A 15,917-nucleotide genomic window follows, 5' to 3' on the forward strand; every position below is an offset into this window, starting at 1 on the left:
TACTGCACTTTAAAACATTATAAAAAGGAGAAATCAAATCTTAATCGTCACAAATATCCAATGGCCTTTTTTTTTCCCTAGATATTCCAGTACCAAAGCAAAAAAAAAAGTGCATATTTAAGAAAAAAAATGTTGCAAGAGTATACAATTCAATTTTTCGTAAATTTGACTTTGAAAACAACAGAAAACGGCTCCAAGGAACAGAAACTTTGCCACAGAGTTAATCCATGTACAGGAAAACCTAACTTAGACACTCAACCACATTCAACTTTGTTTAATGGCAGCTTTTATTAATGGCAATTAATCACACTTTCCCATGGCAAAAGACATTTCTTGGCATTACTATATTTCCCCCCTGCCCCGCCCCAGTTTCAACTGTTGGCAAAGAAAAGTCCCTTAGAATACATCAAATGTGTAAAAAAGGAAAAGGCAAAAACAACTGAGGTGATAAAATGATTGTGACGTTGCAGACACTAGTACTGAGTCCCGGATATTCTAAAATACTTTGTCTGGTATTAAACCAAATAGTTATTCTAACAAGTTACATTCATTCCAAAAGATTTCAATCCTGTCTCGCCAACTTGCTTCCCTTACAGAACGCCTCCCTACAACACTATAATACATGTATAGGAATTTAAACAGCTTACAGTTTCAAGCATTGTGGATTTCTATTTGATTTCTAAGTTACATTCCTAGTTAATTTGGCCAGATCATGATTGTAAAAAACCCAAAAACAAACCCAACAAAACAACAATAAAAGACCCCACAGCAAATGCTCCAAAAAGAAAAGTACCACATATAGTTATTATTAAAAATTATATTCCAAGGAGTACCATTGTATTTAATACTGATGAAGCAAAGTTGCCACAGTAATACCTTTGCTTCTTCCTGGTTATATACATACACGTTCTTTCAGCATAAACATATCTTCTCAGATGAAGTGAGCAAAAATTAACCTTACCAAAGTCACAAATGCCAGTTTAAAATTGTGTTAAGTGGCAAATATGAATCCATATAACTAAAGATATAAAAATATTCACGGAAGCATTGCTTAAAGACAAAACAATGTTGATCATTCAACTGATCATAACAAGCAGATACTACAAAGTATCTAAAAATAATCTGGGATAGTCCAGATATCTAAAGTGCTTTGAGTGATTATAATAGAGATTATTTATTAGATTTGTAGTCAAAAGGTGAGCTGGACCTAGTTATCACTTTTTATAAAAAAAAGAAATAAAATCATACATGGGATGATGTAAATTGATCAGTACTTAACCACAATCTGTTCACATTTAAATTTTACTATCTGTAGGCAAATTTATTAAAAAAACAATGTTGCTACCCTGCATTTCTTTTTAGATTAAGAAAAAAATATGTACCTTAAAAATCCTAAAGAAAATATAGATAGTGGTCTAATGTCATTCCATATATTACTCACCCCAAATGTAAACAAGAGGTACAACATAAGTTCCCTGATTTCTTCTTCTCTAGTATTTTAAAACATAACTAACACTGGTATTTGCTGTCCAGATTATTTGCAGCATACTGCAAGATTCTGTAAGACTTCAGCTGTAGATAAATCAAGTCCTGACAACCCCTAATACAAGGAAAAAAGTCAAATAAATTGAGTGTGAAGCTTCAGATCTTTTCCATGTCTTAGTATCTTGGGATTTCTATTTCAAGATCCGTATCAGCAGGGCAGGCACTCATGGTAAACTCATGCAAGTTTGCAGTGTATGTATTGAGAGATGTAATCCAACCAACAAATGCTGTGTGGATTTTCTTCCATTAAAAAGCTTATTTGTTTAAAAAGTTCTTTCTAATAAGACAACAATGGCAAAACAACATTTAGATTTATTCACACCTATTACTTCAAGAACCTGGAACTTCAAGTTCTTCAGCAAAATGAGAATAAACCTTAAGACCAGATTTCCAAGTAGATACTTTTCTATTAAATATTAAATAGATTGTCAACACAACTAGCATTTATGCTCATTCTTAAATACTTTGTAAAAATGCATATAATGAATTTAAAAAAACAAAACCAAAAGAAAAACCCCAAAACACTCAAGAACATTTCCAGTTTCTTTTTTCATCCAAGTGTGCCACAGTTTGTTTTGGTTAGGAAACTTTTCCAACAATCGGATTTTCTCTGGAAAAAATAAAATATTATATGTAAATATTTTTAAGGTTAACATTTGCTTTCTAGTTCTCAACATAAAATTTTCATATATTAAGAAAAAAAAGTATTTTTTGACAAATTTCTACCACTACTTGTGAAATTTCACAATTTGTGGAAAACTTCACACACTCTCATGTGAGACCTCTAAATCAAAGTAAATTTGTCTAAACAACTTGGGTCAATACTAAACTAGGCAAACCAAACTCTGGTTTGAACATTTTCTTTTCTGGTGAAATCTAGCCTTATTGGCACAAAGAAGAAACAGAAAACTTGGTAGTGTTTTTCCATAGATATCAGCCAGGATTGAGAACTGAAAGAATCTGCTTTGGAACAACAGTGTACTCCAAAGAAAAGATTTTTTTTTTTTTTAAAGTTTACCAGAAACAGAATTTATCATTGAGCATGGCAAGTGAATTGAAAGATACATTTCTGCAGTATAATCTTTACAGTTAAATAAAACTTGGCATTTTAATTATTTCTTAACTGAAACATGGAATTTCAAAAAAAAATTTAGAAGGCAGGCAGACAGTTAGGGATAAATTTTGTGTGCACTTCAGATGTTAACTTGCAAGGAAACACAGAGCCACTGCACCCACTTACGGGAATCTCAACAGAAACACAGATGAATCCAACACGAGAGGAACTTCTAACAACTGGTAAAAAGCTGCATTACTACAAATGAAGTACCTTATTTTTTCTATTTCTTTGTGTTGTCTAAATCTACCTTTAGCTTAATTATCTCTAGCTAAACAAATCTGGTCTTGTTCTGTGATTTATTAAAAAAAAAAAAAATCACACATTTACATATGTCAAAATTACCTAAGATACTTACTCACTACCATATTTAGCACTAGATGATCTCTTCTTTTGGTATTTTTCATGCGATTCATTCAGCTTTTCTACTACATCTATTATCTGTTTGAGTGTATGAAAAGTTGCTACAGAATCTTCAATTGTGAAGTTAGAATAATCATCTGGTTCCTTCCGTGGACCTTGATAGACTGCTATACTTCCGCAAGCCTCTACAAAAATTACCAGAATTATTCCAATTAGAATCGCAATAATTAACAAACAGATCTAACTCTGACGTAAATGGCGATTCTGAAATTCTGAAGTGTAAAGTTACTCTAGCTTATACACAAAATAGGTTAAGACAAAAGCATGAGACAGTATCAACTCGCTTAATTTACAGTTCTGTGGCTTATTCTCTGCCCGTTGTGGTCAGCATCTCCAGCATCCAGCTCTCCCCTCTTCACATTAACAGAATAACAATGCTTTCTTGCAAATCAACCATGTTCAATAGAATTCACTCCATAGTCAGGTAAAGGAGAGTAAAGACAGAAGAACAACCAGCTATAGTTGCAGTCTCTCTGTTTAGACTACTAAGAATATTTCATATATGCAAATTCAGTTAGAACAACGTGCATGCCTGATGTCTACTGTAAAGAAATGACTGAAGAACGTCTGACACCAGAGCACTAAGACAACAAAAATATAATCTGTGCCTCTACTCTGTTATTTTCAGGTAAATTGTTAAGAAATCAAACTGATGTTAGGGGCCTGAAGAATTAGAGCTGATTAATATCAGTATAATTCTTCTGAATTATTATTTGAGTACCTTCCAACTTCTGTAGTTTAGACATGTTGATAGTGAAAAGCGAATAAATTCTTTCTGTCTCTCTGTCTCCATCAATCTCAATTTGAGTATCAGCAGGAACATCTCTAAAAGGTGATAAGAAACAGATAGTCAATATAAGAAATTTTCTTGAAAGATTTGAAAGCAAGTGAAAACTGAGTCTGTTTCACTATACTTAGCCTTTTAACATGTCTGTCACTCACAGATGGGGCTTTACAACTGCTACACAAAACTTAGCATTCAATGCAAGTGCTCTATAGAAACAGGCCTAAACAGTTTTGAGGGCAATGAATACAGCAATACTAAAAAATCGCTTTTTCCAACAGAATTTATTATTCAATATGTCAAGGAAAAATATTTTTAAAATATCAAGGTAAAGTTAATTGTTATTAAATGACAATTAAACCCTTATTTTAAAATCTTCTATTCTTGAAAGGTAACCAGAAGTGAAGGACAAAATACATTCCTAAACCAGACCAGTTCAAAAAACTAGAAAGACAAAACCAAGTTATTTAGTAACGGGAATCTTTTGAACTGTTGAGAAACCTAACATAGGAATGAACTGAGTAACATGGAAGAAGTATTATATGTATTTTCAGAAAGCTATCTTGTAGGACTTACACTGAATTTTAGAAAACTGACTGAGATCTTTAGTCTGTAATTTATGCAACCTATCCAGACAAGGATAAATTTATTTTTCAAAAAGATCAAAGCATTTGTTTGTTTTCAGAAATCAGCAGCTAAAAGACAGACATTAATGCTTTATAAGACGTTACTCATACTCCTGACACACCTACAAAACCCAAATTATCTGTCAGAATCTACATCCAAGATTATTTAGTTGATTTTCTTAGTACACTCTGTTTTAAAATATGTGAGGTTAAAATAAAAAAGTGACTGTATAAAACAAGCCAATGTAATTAAGGGAATAGATAGACTTCCAGGCTGAGCCCTTTGCAGCAAGGTATTTCAATTATTTCATATAGATGACATAGGAGTGTCACATTTCTGCATTCAGCTTGGCATCTGAATAAACTTGTGCTATTAAATCTATTATTCTGTGTGGAAAGAAATCAACCATTCAATATTTCTGATTTACATGCTGAATTGGTTACCTTCATTTCATATGGTGGCTGATGAAGTAATAGACTTAGTAAAATCCAGTACTTCAGGCCTTATCAGTAAGGCATGTTTATAGTAGCATAACTTGCTAAAGCCTTGCTTTCAGATTTTCAAGTTGTATAGCAATTTATACATTATCTGTCCAACAAAACATATGTAATTTCATCTGAGAAGCAACTTACGCAGTGCAACGAGCACAGCCCTCTGTGTTCTCTATTGTAGCCTTGCAGCAAAGCCAGTTCCCATTCAGAAAAGCAGAAGGATGGTAAAAACTAAGCCTATTCTGGTTGCATCTTGTTACCCGGCACAGAGCTTCTATCCACTCACTAGCTTCTACGCAATTATTTGCTTGGATATAGAGTGGCTTTTCTCCATGTAGCACTTGAAACATCTGTAGAAGGAACACAATATTATTCTGCTCAGTAAAAAAAAAAATCCAGTTATTGAGTAACTTTATGTCAAAATAGATTTCAAAGCTCAGGCAATTCGACAAAGCCAAATTAAGACAGAATATGAGACAACGGAGAAAAGGAGTCTTTTCACCTCTTCTGTTTTACTACACAGCCCTATTTAGAAAAAAAAAAACCACCACAAAACAAAATAGCTCCCTGTATTCCACCTACACCATTTCCTCATTCAAAAAAGAATTCTTAAATAATTCTAACACGATGCATTTTCTGATCTCTGCATTCACGTATCTTTAAATGTGACCTCAGACTTCAGGCTTCACATCCTGTGAGCAACAGAAGATTCTCAGAAGATTCTCTTTAGCCATCCTTAGCCCAAGTTACAGCTGTACTTTTATCACTGCCTCAGAATTTTTGATTGAAATAACACCGAAATACTGATGTGTTACTGGTCCCGAATGAGGCTGTGAGCACAGACAACTGTCTCAGCTGATGAAGGTACTGGAGGAAGTTCTCATCAAAAGGAATAACTAGAAGTTTGGTAACATTACATTTCTAGTAGAACATAATATAACACATACTACTAATACCTTACATGAAAGTGCTTTGTCATAAGGTTCACAGTAGTTTTAACCTTCATTCCAGGTATTTGGAAAGGGGAGAAGTAGTCATAAAATCAGTCAGAAAAGCTGGTGCAGAGATCCAAATCTCCAGGTTAAGTTCCATGTTCAGAGTACTTGGAAAAGCTGCACATAGATTTTTATTCCTGATCCAAAAAAGATTTTTTGCTGAAGTGTTTAGTAATAGTGTTTCAGTAACTCTATAAGCTAATTATAATCTTTTATTGAATAGAACACATCAGGAATTACATATAAATATCTTTTGACTCACATTTTTCTTGTTGAAGGAGCTCTCATCAAGTTTCTCCACTGCAAGGATGTTTTTTATTGGAATAGTGAAAATTGGTTCTTTATCTGTAATAAATTGTAACCACATGAGTGAAGCGATTTTTAAAAAACTGGTTTATAACCTCAGTGCATTGATACTGTAGATTATGTTCTCCAAATTTGCATTTTTATTACTGAGAAAAGGTACATGAATCATAGAAGCATTTTGTAATCAGGGCAAAGGTAACTAAAACATATCATATGTACTTAGGAAAAGAAAAAAATTATGCATTTTAAAGAGATTTAAATGAGATGCAAACACTTAGAAAATATAGAGAAAATGAAAATAATTCTAAAATAAATATCATTTACCTTGCTGTTTGTGGTAGGTGAATTCTCTACTTGTTAGACAGAACCACCGCTTCTTGAAATTCTTTTTACCAATCCGAGTCCTTCCCTGAGCTCTTTTGTACATTTCTCTGTAAAGACAGAATCAAATGAAACACAACCATTAGTCTTCTGGAGAGCTTTTAAAACCATTTATTGAGATAACACATTACTGTTCATCATGCAGCAACATAAAAATCTACTTAATTGTGAATTAAAAAACAATTTAAAATCTACTAGTTGTTCAAAAAAGATCCTCAAGATTACCTCCCAATATAGTGATCGTGCACAGGGTTAACAGGAAAAGAGTTTGAAAAACACACAATCCAGACTCTTTGTAGCAGTAAATTTGGAATGGGTACTTATTCAGATCCAGAACTCCAATTTTTCCCAAAAGGGAGTAAAGTGTATCCAACTACCAGATTCTCTCTTTCCCGTGAGTTTCTATATGTGACTGTACTTGACCGTATCTGGTCAGAAACTGAATATAAATGAAATGACGCTGAACACAGCTCAATAGCAAGGGTAGACACAAACTGTATTCAGTACACTTTAAGTGTACTCACTGGCAACAATTTTTTTTGAGCAACAGCCATCAATTTATAATATAGATTAGCTTCCAAATTGCTATAACTAAGCGTTGATGCACTACAATTGTCTCCTTCATTTCTATTTAGTATTTTAATAAGAGGTATATTTCTTCCTTGTCTGAAATGCAGATGCTTGTTTCACAAAAAAAAAAAAAAAAAAAAAAAATCTTTACTTGCTATGAATCTGCCTCTCTGGTAAATACAACTTTTTTTTCCTCCCATAAATATTGTTTGAATTTATTAATCAGCTATTCTTCCCCAAAATCCAAAAAAAAAAAAGACAGTTCATTTCTTAGAAAGATGCTTTTCACCTCATTCTAACATCTACTGTTAAGTATCCCAATTGCAGGGTAATTTTTCCCTATACTTAAAGCATTAACTTCAAGGCAGAACATTTAGCTGGCTGGGGATAAACAGCATGCAAAGTAATTCTAAATTACATTAATACATTCTTTTAAAATACACGTTCACAATCTTGAATAAACCATCACAAAGCATGCATTAATGAATTGTAACAAATTCAAACATTTAATAGGTTTTAAGGAGCTTTTAATTATTTTTTCAAAGTATTTATAAGATGAGTTATGAAAGTTTAGAGCTGTTGGTTTAATTCTGCAAACTAACAAAGAATTATCACAAATTACAAATACTGTAATTTTTACAGTATATCAAACATTTTAATGAGCTTTAATCTTACATTGGCATTAATGAAAAAACAGTAAAGTCAATTCTGGCTTGCATGATATAGATTCAAGATATATTTACCCTTCTTTTAGATGTACTGGCTCGCTCAGACCACTCGGTTCTTTACTTTCAGTAGAGGAAACGTCATCCAGGAACTTAAGGAAAAATACACAGGGAATATATACTATTCAGAAACAAAGAACAACCAAAAGCTATTTTGAAAATATACATGTACAGCTTCTCCTGGAACGGAACAATTATTTTATGCAACAGATGAAATGAAAATATATTGCAGGGACTTGGGACAATGTAACATGGCATGCCCATAAGCCACACAAGATTTCTTTAACTGGTTCCTAAGCAGCACATCTAATCAAGTCTGTTTCAAAAAAGTTATACTACTACTTTTTTTTTTTTTTTTCCTTTTAAAACTGAATTAGCTTAGGCCACTACGTATAACTCTTGTGTATTTGATTGTGTGGATTTTGGGGTGGGTTTTTTGTTGTTTGTTTCTTTTTGGTTTTGTTTTCTTAAAAAAAAAAAACCTCTAAAATGGACTACAATTTTTCTTTTCCTATTAGGAAACTGAACAACAACACAACCTTCTAATAATTAGGACTGAGCAAATACATCAACCATTAAAAAAAAAAGTCTAGTTGAAAGGTACCTTTTTCACAGATTCAGTAAATTTTTCTTCTTGAAACGTTTTGAAAAACTCACACATAAATGTCTCCTTGAAACTTGACTGAAAGAAAAGGTATATCGACATAAATAAACTTTCGAAGAATGTTGTCTAAGAAATAAAAAAGAATTTTAGCAGCCTTACAAGTTTGCTTTTGGTCAAACTTCCCCAGCTCCCCAAAGTCTGGATGGCTTTTGATATAAGAGTTAATGTTCTAGAAATCTGTGCATCCTAAAATAAACAAAATGCAGAAGTCACATTCTTTTTTCACAAATCCAGGTAAAACATTGATTTAAAAATGAAAATGTCACAAAAATTTTTATATTACACAATGTAGTAAATCTGACACATCTTCATTCCTTTTCTTCTTTACTCAAAGAGAAGAAATGCACATGCAGTATTGTGCCTTTATAGTACTTGTGTTTTGTGCATATATGTATATTTTAAGCTGCTGCACAGTGTTTAAAACTTTACTCACTATCACTAGAATTTAATATTTGTACTTGGAAAAATATTTTTACCTATAAAACATCTCAAAACCCTCAAATCCTGTAATTGTTGCTACACATCTAATGCTTCTGAACTAAGTTAACACTAAACATAATGAACTCTTGCTTGACAAATGGTAGAAATTTTCATAATAGAAAGTGAACTTTGTGTTTAAGGCTTTTGCACCATTTGTTTGCTACCTCACTGCTTGCATTTTAGGGCAGGATTACAAACACAGCCACAGAAAGATGCCTTGCTGTTCCCTTTAAAATGTTTAACCCGCAAGTGATAAAATCCTGTAATCTTTTTACTCAACAAACTGGATAATGTCAAAGGAGTGAATTTGAGTATGTAGATTTTTTCTTTTGAAAGCACAACACACATAAGTACATAAAATAAGCTAATAAAGATAACCTCTAGAGCAGATTTCATACATATTCTGTATTTTATGTGAAAATAATACAGTATTTTTTTCTTATCTCCATATTGCTGTCTTTGAAGATTATTTTTTTTACGTATATCATAGACTCATGGAATAGTTTAAGTTGGAAGGGACCTTAAAGATCATCGAGTTCCAAACCCCCCTGCCATGGGCAGGGACACCTCCCACTAGAGCAGGTTGCTCAAAGCCCCATCCAGCCTGGCCTTGAACACCTCCAGGGATGGGGCATCCACAACTTCTCTGGGCAACCTGTGCCAGTGTCTCACCACCCTCACAATGAAGAATTTCTTCCTTATATCTAGTCTAAATCTACCCTCTTTCAGTTTAAAGCTATTACCCTTGCAACCCAGTGCAACTAGTGGAGTCCAGAATAAATACACAGACCAATTATTGGATAACTCTACAACCTCTGTTTAAGACACAAATGGAAACATTTTTTGAAAAGTAAAAGTGGCATCTAGATATTTAACTTCCATGTGGAGGGAACCAATGCAGTTTAGGCACATGTCCTAAAGAACCCTCAGTCGTGCTGCTATTCTAACAAACCAGCGCATTCCCAAAAAAAGGCACAGCATCTTTAATATCAATAGCTCTTCTTCATCACTTGAGAACACCTCATAAAGACTGAGAAATCTGATGCTTCAAGAACTGCAAACATCTGAGTTCCTTCAGCGAGGTATAAAATTGAAAACTCAACTTGGAGACATTTAGTAATCTTATTTCCCAGTTACAGACCCACTGAAAGTAACTTATTCCTTCCCAGATAAACAGATCTGACAGTTATGAATAAAACAGAACAAATCTTCACAAAACTTACTGGATGGTGAGGTCGTAAATGAAAAGTATGAGGTGAGACTACGGCTACAGCAAAGAAACGAAGAAACACAAAGCTGCTCACTGCAGAATACTGTACATGAGGGTCATCTGCAGAGAAAAACCATGAAATGTAACATGCACTAAACTTAATAGGAAATAATGAAGACAGTCAACATAAAAATCCTTAAGAAGATAACATCAGAGGAGACATTTATATTTTAAAACAGAATAGAAAAATCAATGAAGTGCATGAAATGAGAAAGGTGATCATGGTAGGAAATGTTCTGCTTATAATGGAGGGTTTATTTCTCTGAAATGAAGTTCTATTCTCATAAAACTGGCTCATCAGCTCCACTACTAGAAATGACGAAACTATTGCAAGCATTTACATACACAATGTTGATTAGGTATGACTGTATGCATGTTAAACCAAAAAAGAAATTACTGTAGCAGTGGCCTTTAAACACGAGGGCCATTGGGTTTATTCACCCGTAAAGCTAATTGCTGATCAACTCAAATACATTAATGCTGCACAATAAATGCAGTCAACACATATGAACAACTAACTCAAATTCTGAGTTGCACCATAAAACCATGGTATTCTATAACTTTGATGCTGTAAATGAGGATTTTCGCATTTACTATTTTGGGTATATTTACATCTTTATACTGGGAAATATAGTGGGATCGCATTCTTACTCCAATGACCACTTTGATCTGATCTGTCTAGGAAGTTAGCTATTCTGAAAGGACCGTCCTAACTAGAGGAATTTATGGCGTCAGTTCCAGTGATAAACATAAATCAGAAAAAGGCTCCAGATTATAAGAAGTATATTCTTCATTTGTAGCTTACTGTATGACATTTCAGATTTTGATTGACTGAAGTATTTCAGACCCACCACATTATTCCAATATTATTCTGAAAGAATAAAACTGTTCTAATACCAGTCACATTACAAATACGTTAAATATTTTACATCATCCACTCTCCTCAAAACTACCCATAAGTAGTAAAGCTATGGCAGTAGTAAAGCTAAATTCATGTAAATTATGAATGTGCTACTCATAGTTAACATAGCTGCAGTTCATGTCATTAAGATGCAAATACTGAATTTATTTTCGAGTTTACATTTTGCTTCTTTAGAAGCAATAAACAGATCAGCTCTTCTCTATTTTACATATCTTTCAACTAAATCACTTCCTGTATTACTTGTGACTTATTTGCTGCTGTCTTGCAGTGTTTCTGACCTGCTACATATTTTCATCAAAAAATACAGAATTCTTCCTGATTAACCACAATGCTTTACTGTAAGTTACAGACGGGCAGAAAAACAAATGCCTGATTGTCAGGGCAAGAAGTTCAGGGCACAGCTTTGGACAAGGCAAGAATTTTAACAATCCTCATAGGTAACTGCAAAAGTTGAGTATTTCGCTCTGAACACCTTTTTCAAGTTTTTAGAGAACACTTACTTGGAAATCTTTTGGCAGCCAGATGCCTCAAAGAATAAAAAACATCACACATTAGGGTAGGACAACTTATACTTGACCGCACAATTTCACGGAATACTTTGTCTACATAATAGCGTAGATTTTCCTGCAATTATGAAAAAAGTTAGTTTTTCAGACCGTTAACATTTGCATTTATATGTTTTTTTTTCCTGAACACAAAACACTACAGTTCCTTTTTTCAAAACACTGCCTGACTACTCAATTATTTTTTTAGTACAGTGCATATTTAAAAATACTTGTAATAGCTATACGGGATTACTAGTGTTAAAAGATAGTTTACTGTTATTCACATACAAGAAAGTATATAAGCAGTGTCTGGCAATATACAACTATAACAAAACATGGTTTTGTAATTTGACAACATGTTACAAGGAAGGAGCACTTCCCATGCATATCTAGTGAATGTTCAGTTGGTTTGTTGCAGCAACTATTGCCTTAAAAGTCATCCTCTGGTAACAGTCAAGCCTCAAGCAAAAATTTAATGAAAAAAATAAAAACAGTCCTAAGTAGGTACTTCATCACCTAAATGCTGAGTACAGAACACCAGGAATTACAACACCCAACAAGCTGGCAAGGAAGACCATAATTCCCCTAATTAATTTCTCCTCCCCATACCATTTTCAGCTGGACTTTACTGTTTTCATAAACAGGGATGAGAAAATACAACTTTTCCTTTGTTTACTCTGGAATCAGAGGCTTGTACTGCTACCACAAGTTACTAATTTTCCATTACACAGATCTGCTTTTAAAGATGTTTTTCTAACAGATTTTGAGAAAGTTTATATTAGGAAAAACACATTTGGAAACTCACCATATTAATTTCTACATTATCTCCTTCTCTTAATTTTATGGGATCTATTTCACAGGGTTTAGGAGACTCACATATCTGAAACAAACAAACAAAACTGTAGGAGTTCAATTTTTCAGACAGAAAACATGGAAATACACCTATTTAAAATCAGATTCTATCCTAGATTTAGGGGTAAAATTCCAATAATTTCTAACTCTAATAATTTCTAACTATAGACAACAGCATGCAACAATCATCCTCAATTTTGTGTGTGCCTTTTTACGTGGATCAATTACATACAGCACCATGTGGGTAAATTCTGCAATGTGTTAGAGGCTGGAGAAACTGTCATTGTTTATTTTCAAGCATCCAGAACATAAATAACAAAAAAGCAGCTCCTCTCACTAAAACAATTATTGCTCAATTTAAGTCTCCTCTACAATTCCCCCACCTGAGTGACTACCACACAGAGAGCTGTAAGAAGAATGTTTATCAGAGACAGGATACCCCAGGGGGCTAAGAATCCTGAAAACAGCTTCAGCAGGACAACCTACCTCATCAATAACAGGTTTCAAAGTAACCTTTAGGTAGTGCTTCCCCACTATTTTCATCATTTCGTCTACACACCGAGTTGCTAATGAGTTGCCTCTGAAGATTGTATTTGCTTCTCTATAAGGAAATAATATAAATTATTTGAATAGGGAAAAAATAAGAAGCTCAGTTACAAAATCCAATTAATACTTTATCTTGCTATTTAATTAATTAATTTTTTTGAAAACATTTTTTCACATATTTCAATCAGGAATTCCAGAACCTAGGTACCTAGCTTGCAATGGCACTCAGGAACAGAAAGAGAATAAACAAGATTTTTATTACAGCTATTACCAAAACCAGGAACATAAATAAAACCATATGGAAAAGCCTAAGAAATTTTAGACAGCGAAGCTATAATCCAGTGCTGAATGTGAGAAAGAACAATTGGAGAAAATTCCAAAACAACAGACTTATATCTCACTGATATACAATTCTTCCTCTGTGAGTCCTGGTGGAAAAAACATCTTAGAGCTACAATAAATAGCATATTGCTACACTACACTGATAAACTCAGACACTTTAATCAAAACATGTTTAATGAAGGGTTAGGCTTTTTATTCATTATAGCTGTTGAAGAAAACTGAGAGCCAGCTGTGCGAAGTAAATCTTTCTGATCTGAGAGATTTTAGTTTAATCTTCCTTTGTTACAGCTCAATTATAGCAGAAAGGGGTGTGGGTACAAAAATGCAGTTCAGAAAATTATTTTCCATGAGTCACATCTTTCTACACAGTTAACTTGTCTCACCTTATTTAAATCTGGATTAAGTCAGCTTTGAAATGAACCATCCTGTGGCGACAGAATCCCTTCCACATCTCCACAGGACGTGACTCGGCACCTCAGTGGCCACTACTCAGATCTACTTTATTTCTCTCCTAACCACAGAGCTGCAAATTCACAGGCCACACACTGCTACTTGGAAAAACTCCTGTGCTTGCTACTTTCAAGGCACACAGGAGGACACATACTTACTTGAAGGCATCTTTGCAGAAAAAAAAAAGAGTACCCCTTATTAATTCACGTAACAGTATAAGATTCTCAGCAATTTAAAAAAACATTAAGTACCAATTTCATGACCAGTAAAATTTGAAGTATCCAAATTATGACATTTTAAAATAAAAACTATGTGCTCTTAGACACAACTCCAGGCCTCTAGTTTATTATGTTTAGCTGTGTACCAGCTCCAAGAAAATTTTACAAAGTTTTACCACATCAATCAATTCTCTCAGCTTGAATGTGATTTTAATGAATGTTTTTTATAAACTAGCATTAAAAGGTGAATGTATTTAGTCAGTTTTACATAATGAGAGAAAGAAAATTGACATGCTTACTTATCAATGTTGTATCATGAAGCTCTTTGAAGCTCTAAGAATAATTTAAAAAGGCATGACATCACTAAACATGAAATACATACTGTGTGTCCTTCAGATCTAGTTCTGCCACAGCAGCAACAAATGGAACTAGCTTATGGTGGTGTAGCAATAATCGTACAAGAGGCAGAACGGCATCATACTTGTCTCGACAAACTTCACTCAGTATGTAGGCAGCAGATGCGGAAATCGGCTGTGAGAAAGCAGAATACAAAATCACGAGTGAAGTAGTTAAATGTTCTTCGTGTATTTGGCAAAGTACAGATCAAATCTAACAAGCCCATAGACACAGCTTAACAGAAAGTTTCAACATTTGCTGTGTAACATGGCAATTAAACCTTTCCATTCTACAGAAATACTTAATTGAAAATTGGTATTATCTACTCTATGCTTGACATTTAAGAATGAAATTCGGCATTTACTCACCCCTCTCATTCTCCCTAAAGGGTTAGGGTATGGCTTTGTCACAAATCCAAGTAAGAGGCACCAAGCAATTGCTTTACTATAATGTCATATATCTTTATAGGACTTTTAGAACTATGATCAGAGCACATTAAAATACAGTTCTCAAACTTCTGAAGTGTTTGTCACCATTCCGCAGTTGGGAATTTCAATACTCATCCAGTTATTTTACTTAAGTAAAAAAGACAGCTGCTGACTGCCACCAGCTACATACTCATCTCTTCCTGAATTTCAGTGAAGTAGTATTTGAATACAGGCTAGCAAAAATTTTAAGTCACAATCTGTTTCCTCTTTACCTTTCTTCTCCTCTGCCTGACTTCACCAGCACTGAAGTGAAGAAAAGCTACAAGACACATAGGAATATAAAGCCTGATTACAATAATTTGATTACTGTCTCAGTGTTATGCTAACCATCTGCCACACTTCCCTCTTTGTCACCACGTCCGCAAGAGAAATCCAGTCATGCTGATTAACATGCTAGGGAAGACAGAAGCAATTCAGAAGAATTGGAATTAGAAGTCAATTCTGAAGCAGACCATTTTTAGTAAACATGATTATCTGCTCCTTCAGTGCCAATAATGGATCAATGTCCCCAGAAAACCACTAAATCCAGGATGCCAATACCAGCCAGTGGGAAAACACAACATTGAAAAGAGCAACCAAGAAGAAGAAAGTATTTTATCTCTTCCCATCACACAACACAGGTTATTTCACACTCTCTGTTGGTTCTTCTAAAAGAAGAAAATCTTGGTAGTTTGAAGCAGAAGTAAATGCTCTACAAGCTGTTCATCTGGTTGACACAGAAGTAAATCACGCAAAAGAACAAAAAAAACCCTCTAGATAGGCATAACTCACATTGTCTCACAC

The 15,917-nt window shown here is 33.9% G+C and overlaps 1 protein-coding gene across 2 annotated transcripts in view; it reads right to left on the reverse strand.

Annotated features, from left to right (window-relative positions):
* Window positions 1–2,124: 2,124 nt before the first annotated feature.
* The window catches only part of RASA2 (RAS p21 protein activator 2), a 49,420-nt gene continuing 35,627 nt past the window's right edge, over window positions 2,125–15,917 (reverse strand). For both annotated transcript variants that reach the window (XM_074153160.1, XM_074153161.1), the window contains 14 exons: window positions 14,633–14,781; window positions 13,181–13,295; window positions 12,648–12,722; window positions 11,798–11,921; window positions 10,329–10,435; window positions 8,725–8,811; window positions 8,566–8,643; window positions 7,980–8,053; window positions 6,610–6,716; window positions 6,242–6,324; window positions 5,126–5,334; window positions 3,804–3,907; window positions 3,018–3,207; window positions 2,125–2,155 (listed from right to left, as the gene is read on the reverse strand). In XM_074153160.1, coding sequence (XP_074009261.1) covers window positions 2,125–2,155; window positions 3,018–3,207; window positions 3,804–3,907; window positions 5,126–5,334; window positions 6,242–6,324; window positions 6,610–6,716; window positions 7,980–8,053; window positions 8,566–8,643; window positions 8,725–8,811; window positions 10,329–10,435; window positions 11,798–11,921; window positions 12,648–12,722; window positions 13,181–13,295; window positions 14,633–14,781 — 1,533 coding nt within the window. The remainder of the gene's footprint in view (window positions 2,156–3,017; window positions 3,208–3,803; window positions 3,908–5,125; window positions 5,335–6,241; window positions 6,325–6,609; window positions 6,717–7,979; window positions 8,054–8,565; window positions 8,644–8,724; window positions 8,812–10,328; window positions 10,436–11,797; window positions 11,922–12,647; window positions 12,723–13,180; window positions 13,296–14,632; window positions 14,782–15,917) is intronic.

Source organism: Numenius arquata, chromosome 9, assembly GCF_964106895.1.
Source record: "Numenius arquata chromosome 9, bNumArq3.hap1.1, whole genome shotgun sequence".
NCBI lineage: Eukaryota > Metazoa > Chordata > Aves > Charadriiformes > Scolopacidae > Numenius > Numenius arquata.